A 15,332-nucleotide genomic window follows, 5' to 3' on the forward strand; every position below is an offset into this window, starting at 1 on the left:
TTCTTTGGATATGACTTTAGTTATTCTGAAGAGCATTCTTCAGCAAATGTGTTCAACAATTTTCTGTCTCAAAAAATCAGTAACGAATCAAAGTGCTTTGGGAAGTGCTTAGGAATCATGAAACTTCTTACTCTAAGGAGACTAGAAATGGAAAAGTAGGAGAAAAGATGGGGAATTTCACTGGGTTTTAAGAGTGGGATTTTGTTATTCTGTTTGGTTATAAGTTTGCAGGTGTGTCTTAAATGGAATTTTAAAGATGGTAGATTTATTATATGATGGTGACGTAAGATCCTACTGATAACTTTTGAAAGTACCTAAAATATTGCAAAATAGGGCCTATATTCAACTTTAATTGAGCTCCATGAAAGGTCTGCTATTGATTTGTGATTCATTAAAAACATCCATGTGCCTTAAATAACTTTTCAGTCAAAGGCTATTGATTTGGAAGGGCAACTGTTGACAGTACTTGTCTTTATTTCATTTTTATTTGTGGGAGATTTGCTAGTTCAGTAAGATGTTCTATAATATTTATGTAATATAAGATAGGTCTATAACTTCAGATGAGGGCAGCTTGACATTGGAAGGGTTCACAGGCTCCTTCTTTAGAAAAAGCATATGTCAGTATTGTAACACCTCTATGAATGCAGGGACTTCAAAGAAGATTTCTACAGTTGCCAGGGCTTGAAAAGTAGTTACTCAACAAGTTAAGGCAAGAAACAGAATTTAAGGAAAAAGAATTCTACCATTTCTCCATGAGTCATCATTATTCAGGCTACATGTATGCATACAGCCAATCTCCCATGCACAGCTAATGTTCTTTTTCAAGACCCATTCTATTTATACTGTCTATAATTAATCTGCTGTATTGAAAGAACAACTTTGTGTGACACTGCTTTCACAGCTGCTGGAACATTTTTCCTGAGACTATTTGTTGTGCTAGGTAGAAACATCCACTTTTGAATGTGGGAAAAATTCTTCGCTTAATATGAAGGTTGTAATAAACAAGTTTTAGTACTATAATCTGTTTAGCGGAGGGGACTTTACCTCCCATGTCTACACAGTGCCAGATACCAGGTTTCTTTCAGTAGGAACTTTTGTGTGCTGGATGTTGCAGCAATGATTCTTTTGGATCTCTATACTGCGTGTCAGTCTTCTGTGCTCCTTTGAACCATACTAGTGTTTTTCCTAAGGGTCCTTCCACCACCTCAGGTCAATATGAGGTTCAAAGGGATCATTCCCAAGTTGCATAATTTAACTATGGAGTTAGATCAAGAATAAAGGAGTATTACACTGGTCTCTAAAGGATTAATTATGCGAGTGAGGCTGATTGGCCTTTGGAGATACTTTAATAGTTCAAGATTCCCTTTCCATCTAAAATCCTCCGTATGCTTTATGGTAGGCAGAAATCTGCAAGAGGTTTGGTAGAGAGAATACAGTATGGTGGCTGAGAGAAGCAAAAAAGATTATTTTTCCCATGGCAGCTCTGTCTGCATGCTTTACTGCGTCTTGCCCAGGGAGACTTCTTGCAGAGTAGACTGTTGCAAAGAGAGCATCTCTTGTGTTGGGACTTGTGAACATGTTTTATTGCAATACTTTACTGTACAGAAGGGAGTAGAAAATAATTAAAGCTAACATTAGTAGAATAAGGATTTAGCCTTTTCCTTAAACACTTTCCTTAGTTTCTCTTAAACTCCTATCCACTTCTCTGTTTCTATTGCCTTCCTGTTGGGGTGATTTTTCAGTTCCAGCAGAAAAGCACTCGTCAATCTCAGCTGGAACATATGTACACTTTGTGCGTCATTTGGGATGGGTACATGCGTTAGCATTGAGTGATGCAGGGCATTTTTCCTTTTCCTCTTTACATGTGTTCAGGGTGTTGCACTACCTTGGCGGTGCTGTCAGATCCCCTGGCCTAGGATGAATGGCTGCAGCTGAAGTCCTGAACTTTCTTCCCTTCTGTAGTAATGCAACAAGCAGCCACAGGACCACCAAGCTAGTCAATTCAGAGTTCTTTCTGAATGTACACTGACATGTGCTTCCTGCTTTGGGTTAGGGAAGTAACCGAAGACTTGCCTTTTACTAGGCATACATTGTTTTAAGTACTGCCTGACATATTTTCAAATGGTTTTTCCATTAGTCAGAAGTGATTCCTGAAATGCTTTTCTCACAGTTGACCCAGATCTGTTTTGCTTCAGGAGCTACACTCAGCAGCAAGTTGAATTCTGCAACATGGGTTTGAACTGGAGGAGACTTTGTTCTTTATGCTGGGAAAAATTTTGGGAGGCAGATTTCAGTGATGAAGGAAAAGGAAACCATATTTGCTTGTTTCAAGTCAGTAATTTCTGTTCCAGTACGTGGGAATACAATTTGTGTACGTTGCTTAACTGGTCAATGCATTGTGGATTTAACTTTTGTTTTGTCACATTAGGAAAACATTTCCCATGCATCATTAAAGGGCTCTTAGGTTCCTAGGTGTCTTATAAATGCCAATTCATCTTTTCATTTTATTTCATTGACGCTTCCTTCCACATCAGGCTTTTGACTGAAGCTTTTGATTACTCTCAAAGGCTGTAAATTTATCTCTGCTGATGTCTCCCTAAAATTTGTAACTTTATGAAGCTTTTTCTGGTTTCTAATTTATCCCATTTGATACTGTAGTTTTCATTGCATGATTTCACATGGTGCTCAGGCCTTGTGATTACATAATGTACTTTTTATGAAAATGATTTGGTGCCAGAGGGGGGGCTCAGAGCAGAAGAAATCATTAACATGCAAAAACCTTGAGCTCCAAAATAGCTTTAATTAGAAGCTTATTTCAAAGAGTTACCACCTGTCTCTCACTTTGGCTTTGCATTAGGTCTAAAAATATGTTGTGGTTTAAAAGTGTGACGTAAATGTATTCATATCATAGTAGAATAACAAAACTACAAAACAACAGTAGCTGGACTTGTGCTTAAAAGTAACACTTTCTGGCTGATGGACATTCCTCTTGAGGCACAAGCTGCTGAAACTCCGTAGAGTACACTAAGTGATTCCATCTGATCTGCAGAAAACACTATGGGTTATATTTTCACTTTATAAATATGTCACTGGCAAAGCCAACTGGCTGCAATAAGCTTTTTTGAAACGGACATTTCTGGCTGAGTTTTTGGAAGACTGCATTTCTTAAAGTGAAACATAAAAACTGCATTCACTAGCTACACATTAAAAACAAATGGCCAAAGGAAATAAGATGACCTATAAAAAGCTGGGAAGTAAGAGTTCATACACAATTTAATTTTCTTTAATTATGCTTTACATGTAATAGTTTGGATAATTGGAGTTTGATCCACTAGTAGAAGCTAGTTGAAATCCAAATTTGAAAATGAGTGAGTAAGAACAACACAAATATGATTAATAAAGTGGTAGGTATATTAAGGAGTGATGCTGTGCTCTTAAAGCCAAAAAGAGTGGTTACTGATTCAGTCTTAGGTGCCTGATGTATATTTGTTTCTTCAGACAGTATGGTTCAGTACTGCAGTATGCTTGGAGATCATTGGAATGCTCTTGTCATGTTATGCCATGCCATATTCAATCATATCACTACTGTTGAAACAGGAGATAATTTAACAATGATATTTGTGTGTGATTAGAGATGATGAATATTAAAGATGAATGTGTCCATGTGTGACATGACATGTAGCTTCATATATATTGCAGAAGGGGCTATAGTTTTTCTATTCATCATTTTCCTGATGTAATGAAATTGGTAAGAATAAAATTTATATTTGTAATATGGGAGCAGAAGCTATTACTACTTGTTACTTAAGCAGTAACATCTGAACACCTCTACTGACCTTTACTATTTTCTGTTATTTAAATTGTAATATGTCTACTAGATTGCCACTGCATATCAATTATATCTGAAACATAGAAATGAACAACTAAATTGTGTATTTTAGACAAACTTAAACCCTGGTGGTTGTGGTCAGAAGCTGTCTAAAAGATAGCTTTCTCACTACCATCAGTATAACCAGAAGTACCTGAAATTTAATTCTATTACAAAATATATAAGATTTCTGTGTTAGTAAGGGCATTCACTTTACAATTAGACAAAAGACAAAAGTCTTTTACTTTTAATATTATGATTTAACAAGCAATATTTAGAACTTTTCAAAACAGGAGAATAGAAGCATGGCAAAAATTTAAACATGCTTTCCGTTATAATTTTTTTGTGACAAATTATTTTATGCACAATTGTAATTTTTTTGGTTTTTTTTTTCTTGTTTTATCTATATCTTTCTAAGGTAGAAAAGATGAAAAATAAGAAGCCTTAAGAAAAAAAGTACAAATGTCATCTTCTACTGTGCCTTTAAAAAAAGTTTTTCAAGCTGATATCTGTAATCTTTTTGCCTTCAGGTTTCAGGTACCAGGGAGTTTCACTGAAACCAGACATAAAAGTTAAGGTTCTGGAAGTAGGGCAGACAGCTGCACATTTCTTCTGTAGCACACTGCTGATGGTAGGAAAATTCATAGGAAACTGTGGAAGGGGAGTTGAAGACTTTCTATACCCAGACTTACAGGGTTGTGTTCTTGGTAAAGGGGTAAAATAGAAATGGAACTGAACAGTTAGCTAATGTAAAGTGTTGCGAGGGTTTTCAGTATGCCTTTGAATGCTGAATGTGAACATATGCGATTTTGAGGTAACAGATGTAGAATAACTATGGTCACATGGACACCTGGATTATGAAGCACTGTTTTCTTGCAAGCCAAATAAAAATGCCGCTACCTATTTCTCGAATCCAATAACTATACTTTAAGATAACTATACCTAAGAGACTATGGTGGCAACCAGTGGACTAGCACCTCTTACTAGTTATCAGTGTTTGTACACGTTTCTCAGAGTACATTTAGTGGTTATTCATAATTTTATAAGATGGCTATCTGATACTTTTTCTGGACTGTATCAGCAGTGTGATAATAATGTCAGCAACTGTTGGAAAGTGGAAGCTGGTATCATTAACATGGATAGCATACAAGTGCAAAACGTCTCAAGTTTCTCTAATGGTTTGCACTGTTTGCTGATGAGGAGTATGTGATAGGACTAAATCCTTTGAAATTTCACAGCCTAGAGGAACAGATATCTACTGTAGTGCCGTGGAGTAGATTGGAGATGAAAGAATGCCTTCTTCGAATGCCTTTATTTGAATTATTCTTCTCTTGACTTCATCTAGTCCAATCCCACTTCTGATTGCTGTGAGCTTTCAAAGCTAATTGAGTGACATTGCAATGACATCAGCCAGCTCCTTCAGCACTTGAGGGTGCATCACATCAAGCTTTATGAACTTAAGTTTACTTTGTTTAAATGTTCTCTAACCAGACGCCTTTCCACTGGGGGTAAGTCTTCTTTTGCTCAGACTTTGCCTTTGGTCTCAGGGGCCTGAGATTCCTCAAGATCTGTCTTAATAGTAAAGATGGAGGCAAAGAAAGCATCCAGCTCCTTGACTTTTCTGTCTCCTTTGTCACTATGGCTCCTGCTCCACTGAGCAGCGGTCCCACATTTTTCCTAGTCTTTGTTTGGATGTCTGTGGATTTATGGAATCCTTTTTTGTTGCTCTCCCCATCCCTTGCCAGATTCAACTCAGCTGGGCTATTGCTTTGTGAACCCCATCCCTGAATGATTACACAGTATCCCCTATATTCCTCCTAGGTCACTTGCCCCTGCTTCCAACTCTTTATTTTTATCTCCTGTTTGGCTCATCAGTCACCTGAGTTGGGAAGTTTTTGTCAATGTGTTACAGAAATGTCCTAGATTTCTTGTGCCCTGCTGTTGTCTTTCTTACGGATATCTGGGTGGTTCAAGTTCCCCGTGAGAACCAGAGCCACCAAATGTGAGGCTTCTGCCAGTTATCTGAAGAGTGCCTCATCTACATCTTCCTGATCAGGTGGCCTATGGCAGACTCTCATATTGGTCTGCTCAATAATCCTGACCCATAAGTTCTTGACTGGCTCATCACCTGTCCCCCAGGCAGCACTCCATGCATTCCAGGTGCTCTCTTGCTAAAAAGGGAACTCATTACCATCCTGGCCTGCCCTTTCTAAAGTGCATCTTAGCACTCCAATCGTGTGAGGTAGCCCATTATGTCTCTGTGATCCCAATGAGGTTTTATAGCCTTATAACTGCACACATACTTTCAGTTCCTCCTGTTTGTCCCTGTACTGTGTACATTGCCTCTCTGAAATGCCTCCACAGTACTCAAAAAGGCCATGAGAGCTTTTTCCATAAGAGCTGTTCCATGGGCACTTCCTTAGTTGGATTCCTGTGCTTGAGGTGATTCCATTTCAGCCTTGTTTTGTTCATTGTTATGTCCCTTTGGTTCACATAATCCTGGGGCCTTTTGCTTGCCTACCCCATCTACCATTCCCTCGATTGTTGTAAAATCTCTCCCTCCCCTGTCGTTCCTAGTTTAAAGTTGCTCTTAATTGGCAAGCCTGTTGGCAAAGATACTTTTGCTGGATTTTATCAGGAGATCCTGTCTCTTCCAAACAGCTGTCAATCCTCAAAGGGGGTCACATGGTTATAAACTGAAGCTCTGCTGTGGATACCTGCAGCGCAATCAATTGTTGGCCCATAGGATACATCCAGTCTTCCTCATGCCCTTCCCCTTCCTCAGCAGGATCAAGGAGGAAAACTACCTGGATCCTCAATACCCTTAACCATCACCCCCAGAGCCATGTCACACTTGATAATTTCCAGGTTACTCCTGTCAGTTGCTAAGCTTGTATGGAGTTACTTACGTGGGAGGATGATTCACTCATCTGAAACTTTTTAAAAAAATTACCAGTTCAGGATGGTGTCCTTCTATCAGCTTAACAGCCATCAGATAAACACCAAATCTGGCTTTGGGAGTGGGGATAAACTATGTGACCTGAGGAAAGGGGAGCTGGGGGCCCAGAGGGAAGGAGGTAAGCAGGACTGCTCCTGGCAGCAGTAGCAAAGCATTAGATTGGTTTTGCTTATTTGTCCACTTGCAGCCTTAGCATGCTTCAAGGGATACTCTTTGAACTTATATAGTTGCTACAATTCTTTTATGAATATGTTCTTTTTCTTCATTTACCTAATAATAGTCAATTGTTAGTGATGAAAAGCAGGACATTCAGAATTGTAGGAACCTTAATATTTAATAACTTTCAAATTCACATATGTATCTTGCTTTATTTTTTCATTGAAACATATAAGGTACTTATATATAAAGCAGCAAACCAAATGTTCATTCTGATTATGATTAGTAGTCACTGTAACCTCTTGAATACCATGTATGTCAGGTGCAGAAAGTCAGCTATGAGTTAGGAATAAGTCAAACAATTCTGGAATCTGTCCTGTGAAGAATATTTAAGAGGGTAAATGATTCTTAAAGACTTGACAAAGCTGCTTTATACAAATAATTTTAGAGGAAACATACTAGTTATGCCCATTTAAGAGGTGTGTTTATATATGCATATCTAATGTGTTTGTATACTGTAAGATATGTTTCTAATTTTATAAACAATAAATTCTGAGATTGAACAGAAGCCCTAGACCCAGCTTTATAATTTAAAATGTCTGTGTTGAAAATCCTAGGAAAATGTTAGTTCTAAAACAGTTGGTCTGTTTGGAAAACGCTTTTGGAGATCTATGTCGCACCCATATTTCTTTCAAAAATGATTGCATTTAGTCACAGGAAACATTTCTTCATTGACTTGTGCTGTTAACAGAGGTAAAGAGTTTACATTTCCTGGAAGGATGTATGACGTTAATCTGAAGATTAAAGAATGTAGAAGAGGAAACATTTGAAATGTTTCAAGTTTCCAGTATAGTGGTGCAAACTTCAGAATGTTATAGATGAAACTTTTGAGACTTAAATCATCAAATTGAAGTTGCTAGTGACAAGTGGTCACTGGGGTAATGAGCTGCTGTAAAGATGATATATTTAAATTTTCTCACTTGCAGTAGTAGAAAAAAACCCCAAAGATATATTGGTTTGACTTTAGTATCAGGCAAAATCTCAGTCTGACTACTTTTGAACAGTGCTTTAATGATTTCTACATTGAATTGCTTTTGTATAACAGGGTAGTTTATTACTACAGATCCTGACATTTTTTAGCTTAGGAAGATGAGTTTTCATTGTTTCTCATCTAAGTTTCTTTTTGTAGCCACCTAGGATTCTTGATTAATGGAATACTTCTCTCATGTTTAATAAGGAATAAGGGATTTTTCTAATGTTGAATATTCTTTTCTGATTTTAATATGAATTTGTCAATTTGAAATGCTATTATTATCTTGGTAAAGCAAAATTTAAGTGTTTGATATTGTCAGTGTTATCTCTCAAAAAGTGTGCATGCACTTTAGGAGTTTTCAAACAAACAAAACCAACAACTCTGTTAAATAAGAATGACCTTTAAGGTTTTCAGAAAAGGTCTATGTAGAACATAAGGGAAGAAACAGGTGTTGTGATTAAGTGCTTGAAATGCCATCAGTGTTCCTGAAATTACACTGTTGAAATTGTTTTGCAGTTCTATCTATATAATCATTGGTGTGAAGGATTGAAGTATTTTGACTTTTTTCACTAGAGACTGAGAGATTCAACTTTGCCTCTACCAAATGAACAACATCAATTACACTTTCAAATGTCGTTCCTATCAATGGTTGATATTTCCATCAGGGTTTATAGAACATGTAGTGAATTATGTGCAGAATTTGGCAAGAAGGATAGGAGAACTTGATTTTTAAAAAATGGGAAAATCTGAAAAAGGAATGAGGGAGGGCAAGTGGAAAGAACCCAGCTGCTTTACCTTCTTTTCATTTTTTTTTCTGTTTCTACCCTAAGCTAAATTTTTCTGGTATGTTTTAATCATAAAGACAAGTAACATCATGTACTGCTGACCTATTACACTACTATTTATTTTTAAGCAGTTAGTTTCAATGAAGAATCACAGTGGAGATGAAAAATGTTTTGCACTGTATTTTGCATTTGTTGCTTTTTCAGGTACTGAATATCTCTCTGACCTTTGTTACCTTTCTCTAAATGTAAGAATGAAGTTTTAGTCTATTTTTGTATTGCTTTGCCTTCCTATGTTAGACAATGGTTCTTAAAGGATTGAGGATGGAGCTTAGTGAACAGACAATTTGTTTGGGTCCTCCATGCATATAGAATAATTCCTGAGACACAACAGAGTATTTTAATGGAGACATTTTGAATGACAAGTATTCCATGTTGTGTTTGCAAGATAGGGGCTTATCTCTGAATTCAGGAGAGATACTTCTATCAGCTGCAAAAGGTGTTAGTCTTACTGGTATAGCTCTCTTTGAATGCATGCAAAACATTGTTTGTTACCCTTGCATATGAAATGCAAATTGCATAATCACCTTCTGATCTCAGAAGTCTTCAAAATGAGACTTTGAATTTAGATTGGTGCACTTGAGGCATGACAAGTCATGTCTTAAGTCATGTCTTGAGACTGCTGAATAATGGATGACGCTTGAAGCAATTTAGTCGAAGCTGAATTTTTTATTCGATTTTTTTTAAAGTCTTGTTGGTAACACTGAGTGGGCCTGTTTTGTTATTTCTTTCCTTGAAGACAGAAAATGTGAATGCAAAGTCTGGAAAACGTTGCCATTGTACTATTTTCACAACAATACATATTTGTAGGATTTTCTGTTATCTAGCTTAAGTAGACTTGAAAGACTAGAATAGGTTATTTTTAAACCACAGTTGTTATGACTGCTTCTAAGGTGTAAAGCCATTTAAGAACCAGAATAATTTGGGATCTTGGCAGTATTGAAAGATTTACAATTTCAGTTTAAAGAATAGTTACATCTTTAGAAATTTTAGTTTGAAATAAAATATCTAACTCTTTTTGCTCTTAATATGTTCTGAATGTTATTCCCCCCAAAATCTAGTTTGTTTATTTTAGTAAGTAAGCTTTTATTGAGGTTGGAATATTTAGTGTTCTTCCTCATAGTAAACAGTCACATAAATTACAATGAATCTTGTTTTTGTTATGATTGGTTATGAGTGCAATTTTCATTTACTAACTGTATAAATAACATTGCTTTGTTTCCTTTGTATTTCTTTCTTTTGCTTTCCTTAGGTCGAGATTTGATATGCATACAGTCCATGGATGGGATGCTCATGTTGTTTGAACAGGAAAGCTATGCTTTTGGCCGTTTTTTACCTGGTTTTCTTCTGCCTGGTCCCTTGACTTACAGTGCTCGAACAGATTCTTTCATTACAGTGTCGTCTTGTCGACAGGTTGAGAGTTACAAGTATGTGTTCATGTTCAGTAATTATAGTGTATTTTGGTGCTATCATTTAGTATGTGAACAACTAATCATGTCTAATTTTTATTGCCTTTACTATTTGTATCCCAAAGCAGGTGATAGGTAGTTGCAGGAAAGAAGAAAAATGAAGTGTTGTATGTTGTTGAGTGCTTACTGTCTCTGTACAGTCATAGAAGAAAGCATACTGTGTGTCTTGAGGACTTTATAGTCCTATTTTATTTGTAGAAATGTGTTAAGTTTACTATCTTACCAAGTCACATCATGTTGTCCTGCAAGTGCCAGGTTTTTCCCTGCTTCAGTTCAGCGTAATTCGTGTTTTCAGTGTTGTCTGCACTATACTGCTTAAGCAAGATGTTCCTTCCAGTTGTTTCAATGGGATTTTATGTTGATGCAAATCATTGTTAGGCTGATGAATCTGTTCAGTTTTCAGAAGAGATCTGAGACAGAGGTTTGGCTTTTGTGGTCATAGGATCTTCTCAAAGGAATGAGTGCTGGTGGGGAGAGACGGAATCCACCTCACAAAGTGGCAGAGGAGGCTTCTTAACCTCCTTGACTGCTAGACTGAGGTCTAGCACTGATAGGTGCTAAATCCAGCATGTAAGTGATGATGTAGCCTATAAGGGTCAAATGTACAAAGGGGACTGCTTTCATAATACCTTAGAGAAAGTGGGATGAGTGAGGGCCCATATTAAGTGCATATTTACAAACACCTACAGCCTTGGCAACAAAGAGGAGGAACTAGAAGTTGTGTGTGCAGTTAGAGACGTGACAGGGTAGCTTGCATGACTAAGGTGCTGTAATTGATGACTCTGGGCTCTTCAGGAAGAAAAGACAGACAAGAGGGGATTTGTGTTCACCGTAGAGGAGCAGCTTGTATACATGGGCCTCTCTTACGGAACCAGCATGCTGAGAGTTTATCAAGCCTCCATCTGTTTGGAATCAGATGGATGCTTGAGGAAGGGGATGTTGTGATGGATATCTGCTACGAAGCCTGTTTTAAACAAGAAGTTTCCCAGTTGCAGGCTCTTGTTCTCATGGAGGACTAATGTCTGCTGGGAGGGCAACATAATGGACTTTAGCAATCTGGAAGGTTTTTGAGGTGCATTAGGGAAAACTTTTTTGATGCAGGTGCTAGACAGCCTGGCTAAGGAAGATGCTTTGCTGAATCCACAACTCAGAACAACTTAGAATAAAATTTAATAATATTGCTAAGTGTCGTGGTTTAACTCCAGCCGGCAACTAAGCACCACACAGCACCATACCAGCTAAGATGAAGAAAATTAATTCTATCCCAGCCCAAACCAGCAGAGTAAGGAATAAATAAATACTTTTTCTTTCAAATTAGAATCTCATGTATTTTCATTACATTTAGATTCTTGACTTCTACAACAAATGTGGCTAAAATTTTCCCTCAGGCTGTCACTGATTCACAAGTATGTTGCCTTTATTGTAGGAAGGTGTAGTTTTGAAGGAATTCTTGACTTGGATACTAGTTATTGGTCTTTAGTGCCAAGTGTTAAGACACTGTGGTACTAAGCTCTAGTGTGTGTATGAACTATTAGGACATTAGAATAGAGTTAGGTAATCCTTCTAAAATGAAGGAAATAGGCATGCTAAGGAGAGAAGAGGTTATTTTTATGGTTGAATTAAACCTGTTTTTTTCTTATTATAGTAAATGAAAAATACAGCAGTTCTATCTTGTGTTTTTAGCAGAACAAGTTGTCATATTTCAAATTATCAATCTTTCTATAGCTCATACAAACCAATGCCTTCATTTGAAAGGAACATTTCCTGTGTCAATTCTGAATTCTTTCAAGATCTAAAACCAAAATGCCTGTTATTTAAATGGTTGTATACTTGATGTGATAGCTGAATTGAAAGTTTGTGTTGTGGCTTGAGTTTTTGGTGATGAAAGACTTGCATACAAGTAGTTGGTACTTAAACAACAATACATATTGATATTCAATGGGAATATGGTTTCAAAACTGTGTATTAGTCTTTGATTAGTTAATAAAATGATGATGTTCTAGCCAAGACTGTCAATAAGATATGGTGAAAAGAGAAAGTTTTATTTGGTCAGAATCTGCAACCTCTCTTATAAATGTGTTAAACTGAAGAAGGGAAGTGAAGTTGTTGATATAGAGGACACTTAAAGACATGGTAATTGTACTAAAAGCAGCTTGTTTAAGTATTTTTAACTAGGTCATAGCATTCACCTTAAGCAATTACATTTCTTACTCCAAGTACATAGTGTACTTCTGTAAGATAATTTTAGAAACTAAAATTCTCCAGTAGCAAGCACCACAGTACATGCATCTGAAATGTGAGGCCTGCTGGTGTCATTGTTTTAAATTGGTAACTTTGACAATATAGAAAAATATGTACTTTTAGACTTGAATAGGAACATTCAGAATTGTGTTGGTTTGAGCTTAGGAGCTGACGGCACTCCATGACTTCCAGAATTGAATGCTATCTTTTTGGATAAGTTTTTTGTTTGTGGGTTTTTTTTTTAATTTCACTTTTGTAGGAAAGTTCAGTATTTTCCTGATTACCTAATGTGCGTACATTAGAAACAGGGTTGTTCACTAAGTTAGCACCAATTCAAGAAAGAAATAGTTACACAGGAGTCAATGAAAACACAGTTTGAACATTAAGGATTGCATAGGTGTAAATGAGGACAATAGATGTGTAGAACTTTTATGGCAGTTGGTATCTTTTGTTCTAATGTCTTCATTGCCAATTTTTCTTAGTATGGTTGGTTGGCAGTTACAAAATAATAAAAACAACGCCAAACATCCCATCTTTTGCTAGATGTGCCACCTACTGGTGCCAGTTTACTGTTATCTCTTGGATTGGAACCACTTAGTTTACTTAATGGATGTGCTTGAGAGTGCAACTATTAGATATAGCAGATTGTATTTTAGGGTAGTTTAGGAGGTTTTTTTTAAAGCTTAGTAAGAGTGAAAAAGTTTATTTTTTATTAGAATCCTAATTTCACAATTTGAAGATATGCTGGTTTCTTGCTTCTGTCTTCTTTGTGGTCTAGATTCTATTGTCTAATATATTTAGCTGTTGAATTTATTTTTAACATCAAATAAAATCTGAATAGAAATGTTTGTTTTAAATTCTGCCTTTTCACTTAGCTGTTATCCTACTGTGATATTTAACATCTTTGCTGATGATGGATGTGTTGCAGAAGGCTTTCTAACAATCCTTTTAGACTGTGCTTTTACCATGTATGTGTATACTCATAATATGATAATTACATTTTATTTTTTACTTAATGTAAGAGTATTAACTACAAAGATTTTTTTTTAACTTTTTGAAACTTCCTATAACAGATACCAAGTGTTGGCATTTGCGACAGATGCTGATGAAAGACAAGAAACAGAACAGCAAAAACTTAGTTCTGGAAAAAGACTTGTGGTAAAACCTGTTTATTTTACATAACCTGTATGGTACACTGCATACATGTTAAAAAGACCAATGCTAAGTAACGAATGGAAACACTGTCTGCTGACAAAGGACCTGATCCAATTGCCATTAAAGGCAATGGAAAGACTCCAGTAGATTTCTATTAAGATTTCTTTGGGCCTCAGTTGTTTAAGGTTGGGCCTTGAAACTCACTGTTGTTCTAAGCAGAGGAAAAAAACCCAACCAACTGTGTACTGGAAATAACTATTTCTATGGCAGCCTTTGTAATACAGAACTTAAACTGTAGTAAAATGGATAAATAGGTACACCTGAAATATTGCTCGTTTTTTTAATTTAAGTCTGTGTCTTTGTATTGGACTTACAAAATTAACCTAATTCTACTTGGGGAATCCTTTGTACTTAAAGAAAACTAAGCAGTAAAAAATGTTTCCATAAATAGTCAATATCCTGGACTGTTTTTGTCAAAAACCTGTAGATTCAGTGGTCTTCAGGAGATCCCTGTGACTAAGTTGTTTAATGATTGAGCTGCCTCCTGTTAAGAGGAAGAGAATTTAATTCTCTGTAGTCCTGCAGTAGAATTGCTTGTCTGGTAAATATACTGTGTAAAATGCTAGATTCAGCATATTTCAGGTGAGAGTAAAATATTGGGAGAGCTTCTTTCTTCCAGTGGCTAATTGTACAATTTTTTCAAACTGTCCATCAGTCAGAATCATACATTTTGAATTAGGACAAAACATAGTTTTTAAATAAGAAATTTGCAAGCTTCATCAGATATGCTGCAAATTAAATACTTTTTTTTTAATCTAAAATGAGAAGCATACATGGAGATGAATGTAATAAACCTGGCATTTTTTTTCCCTTTTGACTTTTAAAATGAGACTTCCAGCTTCATATATCAGATATGCCAGTATGTTTACTAACATATTCTGTGTTCTTTAGGCAAAATGATTGATACCGTTCATATAGGAAGTGTTGACAGTTGAACTTTGATATTTTTTGACTAAAGAAATTCTGAATTTCTGTTTAATCAGCTTGGCAGCAGTCAAAAGCAATTTTTGCATGTGTGAATTAGTTGAAATTTCTCAGAGGAGCTGAAATAACAAACCAATGAAATATATCAATAAGCAGTAGTATTGTTTAAAGACTTAAGGCAAGGTGGGATTTATAAGTAGTTGTTTATTATATCAATGTATGTAGTTGGAAAAGTAGACAAGCTATCATATACACAAACGTTCTTCAGATTCAAGGGTGTACATTAGTGACTGCAAGCATGAATATTGGCTTACACACCTAAAACTTTGTCTATTTTTCCATTTTACATGTATTGGTAGAGTAAGTGATCCTCTTTTGCTGTCTGACCTTGCCCTTAATATCTAAGGACATGTACAGAGGCAAATTGAAATTATTCTAATACTGTGTTCTTGGATTTAATAGTTGGACTATAAAGTATTTTTATTTTGAATGGGTTGTGTATTTTAAAATTTAAATATACTTGAATGAACTGCATAGCCATCAATTCACAATTATTTCAAAAAGTGGGACATGTTTTTCCTGCTTTACTCGCAATAAGAAAAGTCACCAACTGCCTTCAAAATAA

The 15,332-nt window shown here is 36.1% G+C and overlaps 1 protein-coding gene across 5 annotated transcripts in view; it reads left to right on the top strand.

Annotated features, from left to right (window-relative positions):
* BBS9 (Bardet-Biedl syndrome 9) overlaps nucleotides 1-15,332 on the top strand; it is a 309,029-nt gene that overhangs the window by 21,854 nt on the left and 271,843 nt on the right. For all 5 annotated transcript variants that reach the window (XM_075745399.1, XM_075745396.1, XM_075745398.1 and 2 more), the window contains exons 6-7: nucleotides 10,111-10,285; nucleotides 13,642-13,726. In XM_075745399.1, coding sequence (XP_075601514.1) covers nucleotides 10,111-10,285; nucleotides 13,642-13,726 — 260 coding nt within the window. The remainder of the gene's footprint in view (nucleotides 1-10,110; nucleotides 10,286-13,641; nucleotides 13,727-15,332) is intronic.

Source organism: Balearica regulorum, chromosome 2 (assembly GCF_011004875.1).
Source record: "Balearica regulorum gibbericeps isolate bBalReg1 chromosome 2, bBalReg1.pri, whole genome shotgun sequence".
In the NCBI taxonomy this organism is placed as follows: domain Eukaryota; kingdom Metazoa; phylum Chordata; class Aves; order Gruiformes; family Gruidae; genus Balearica; species Balearica regulorum.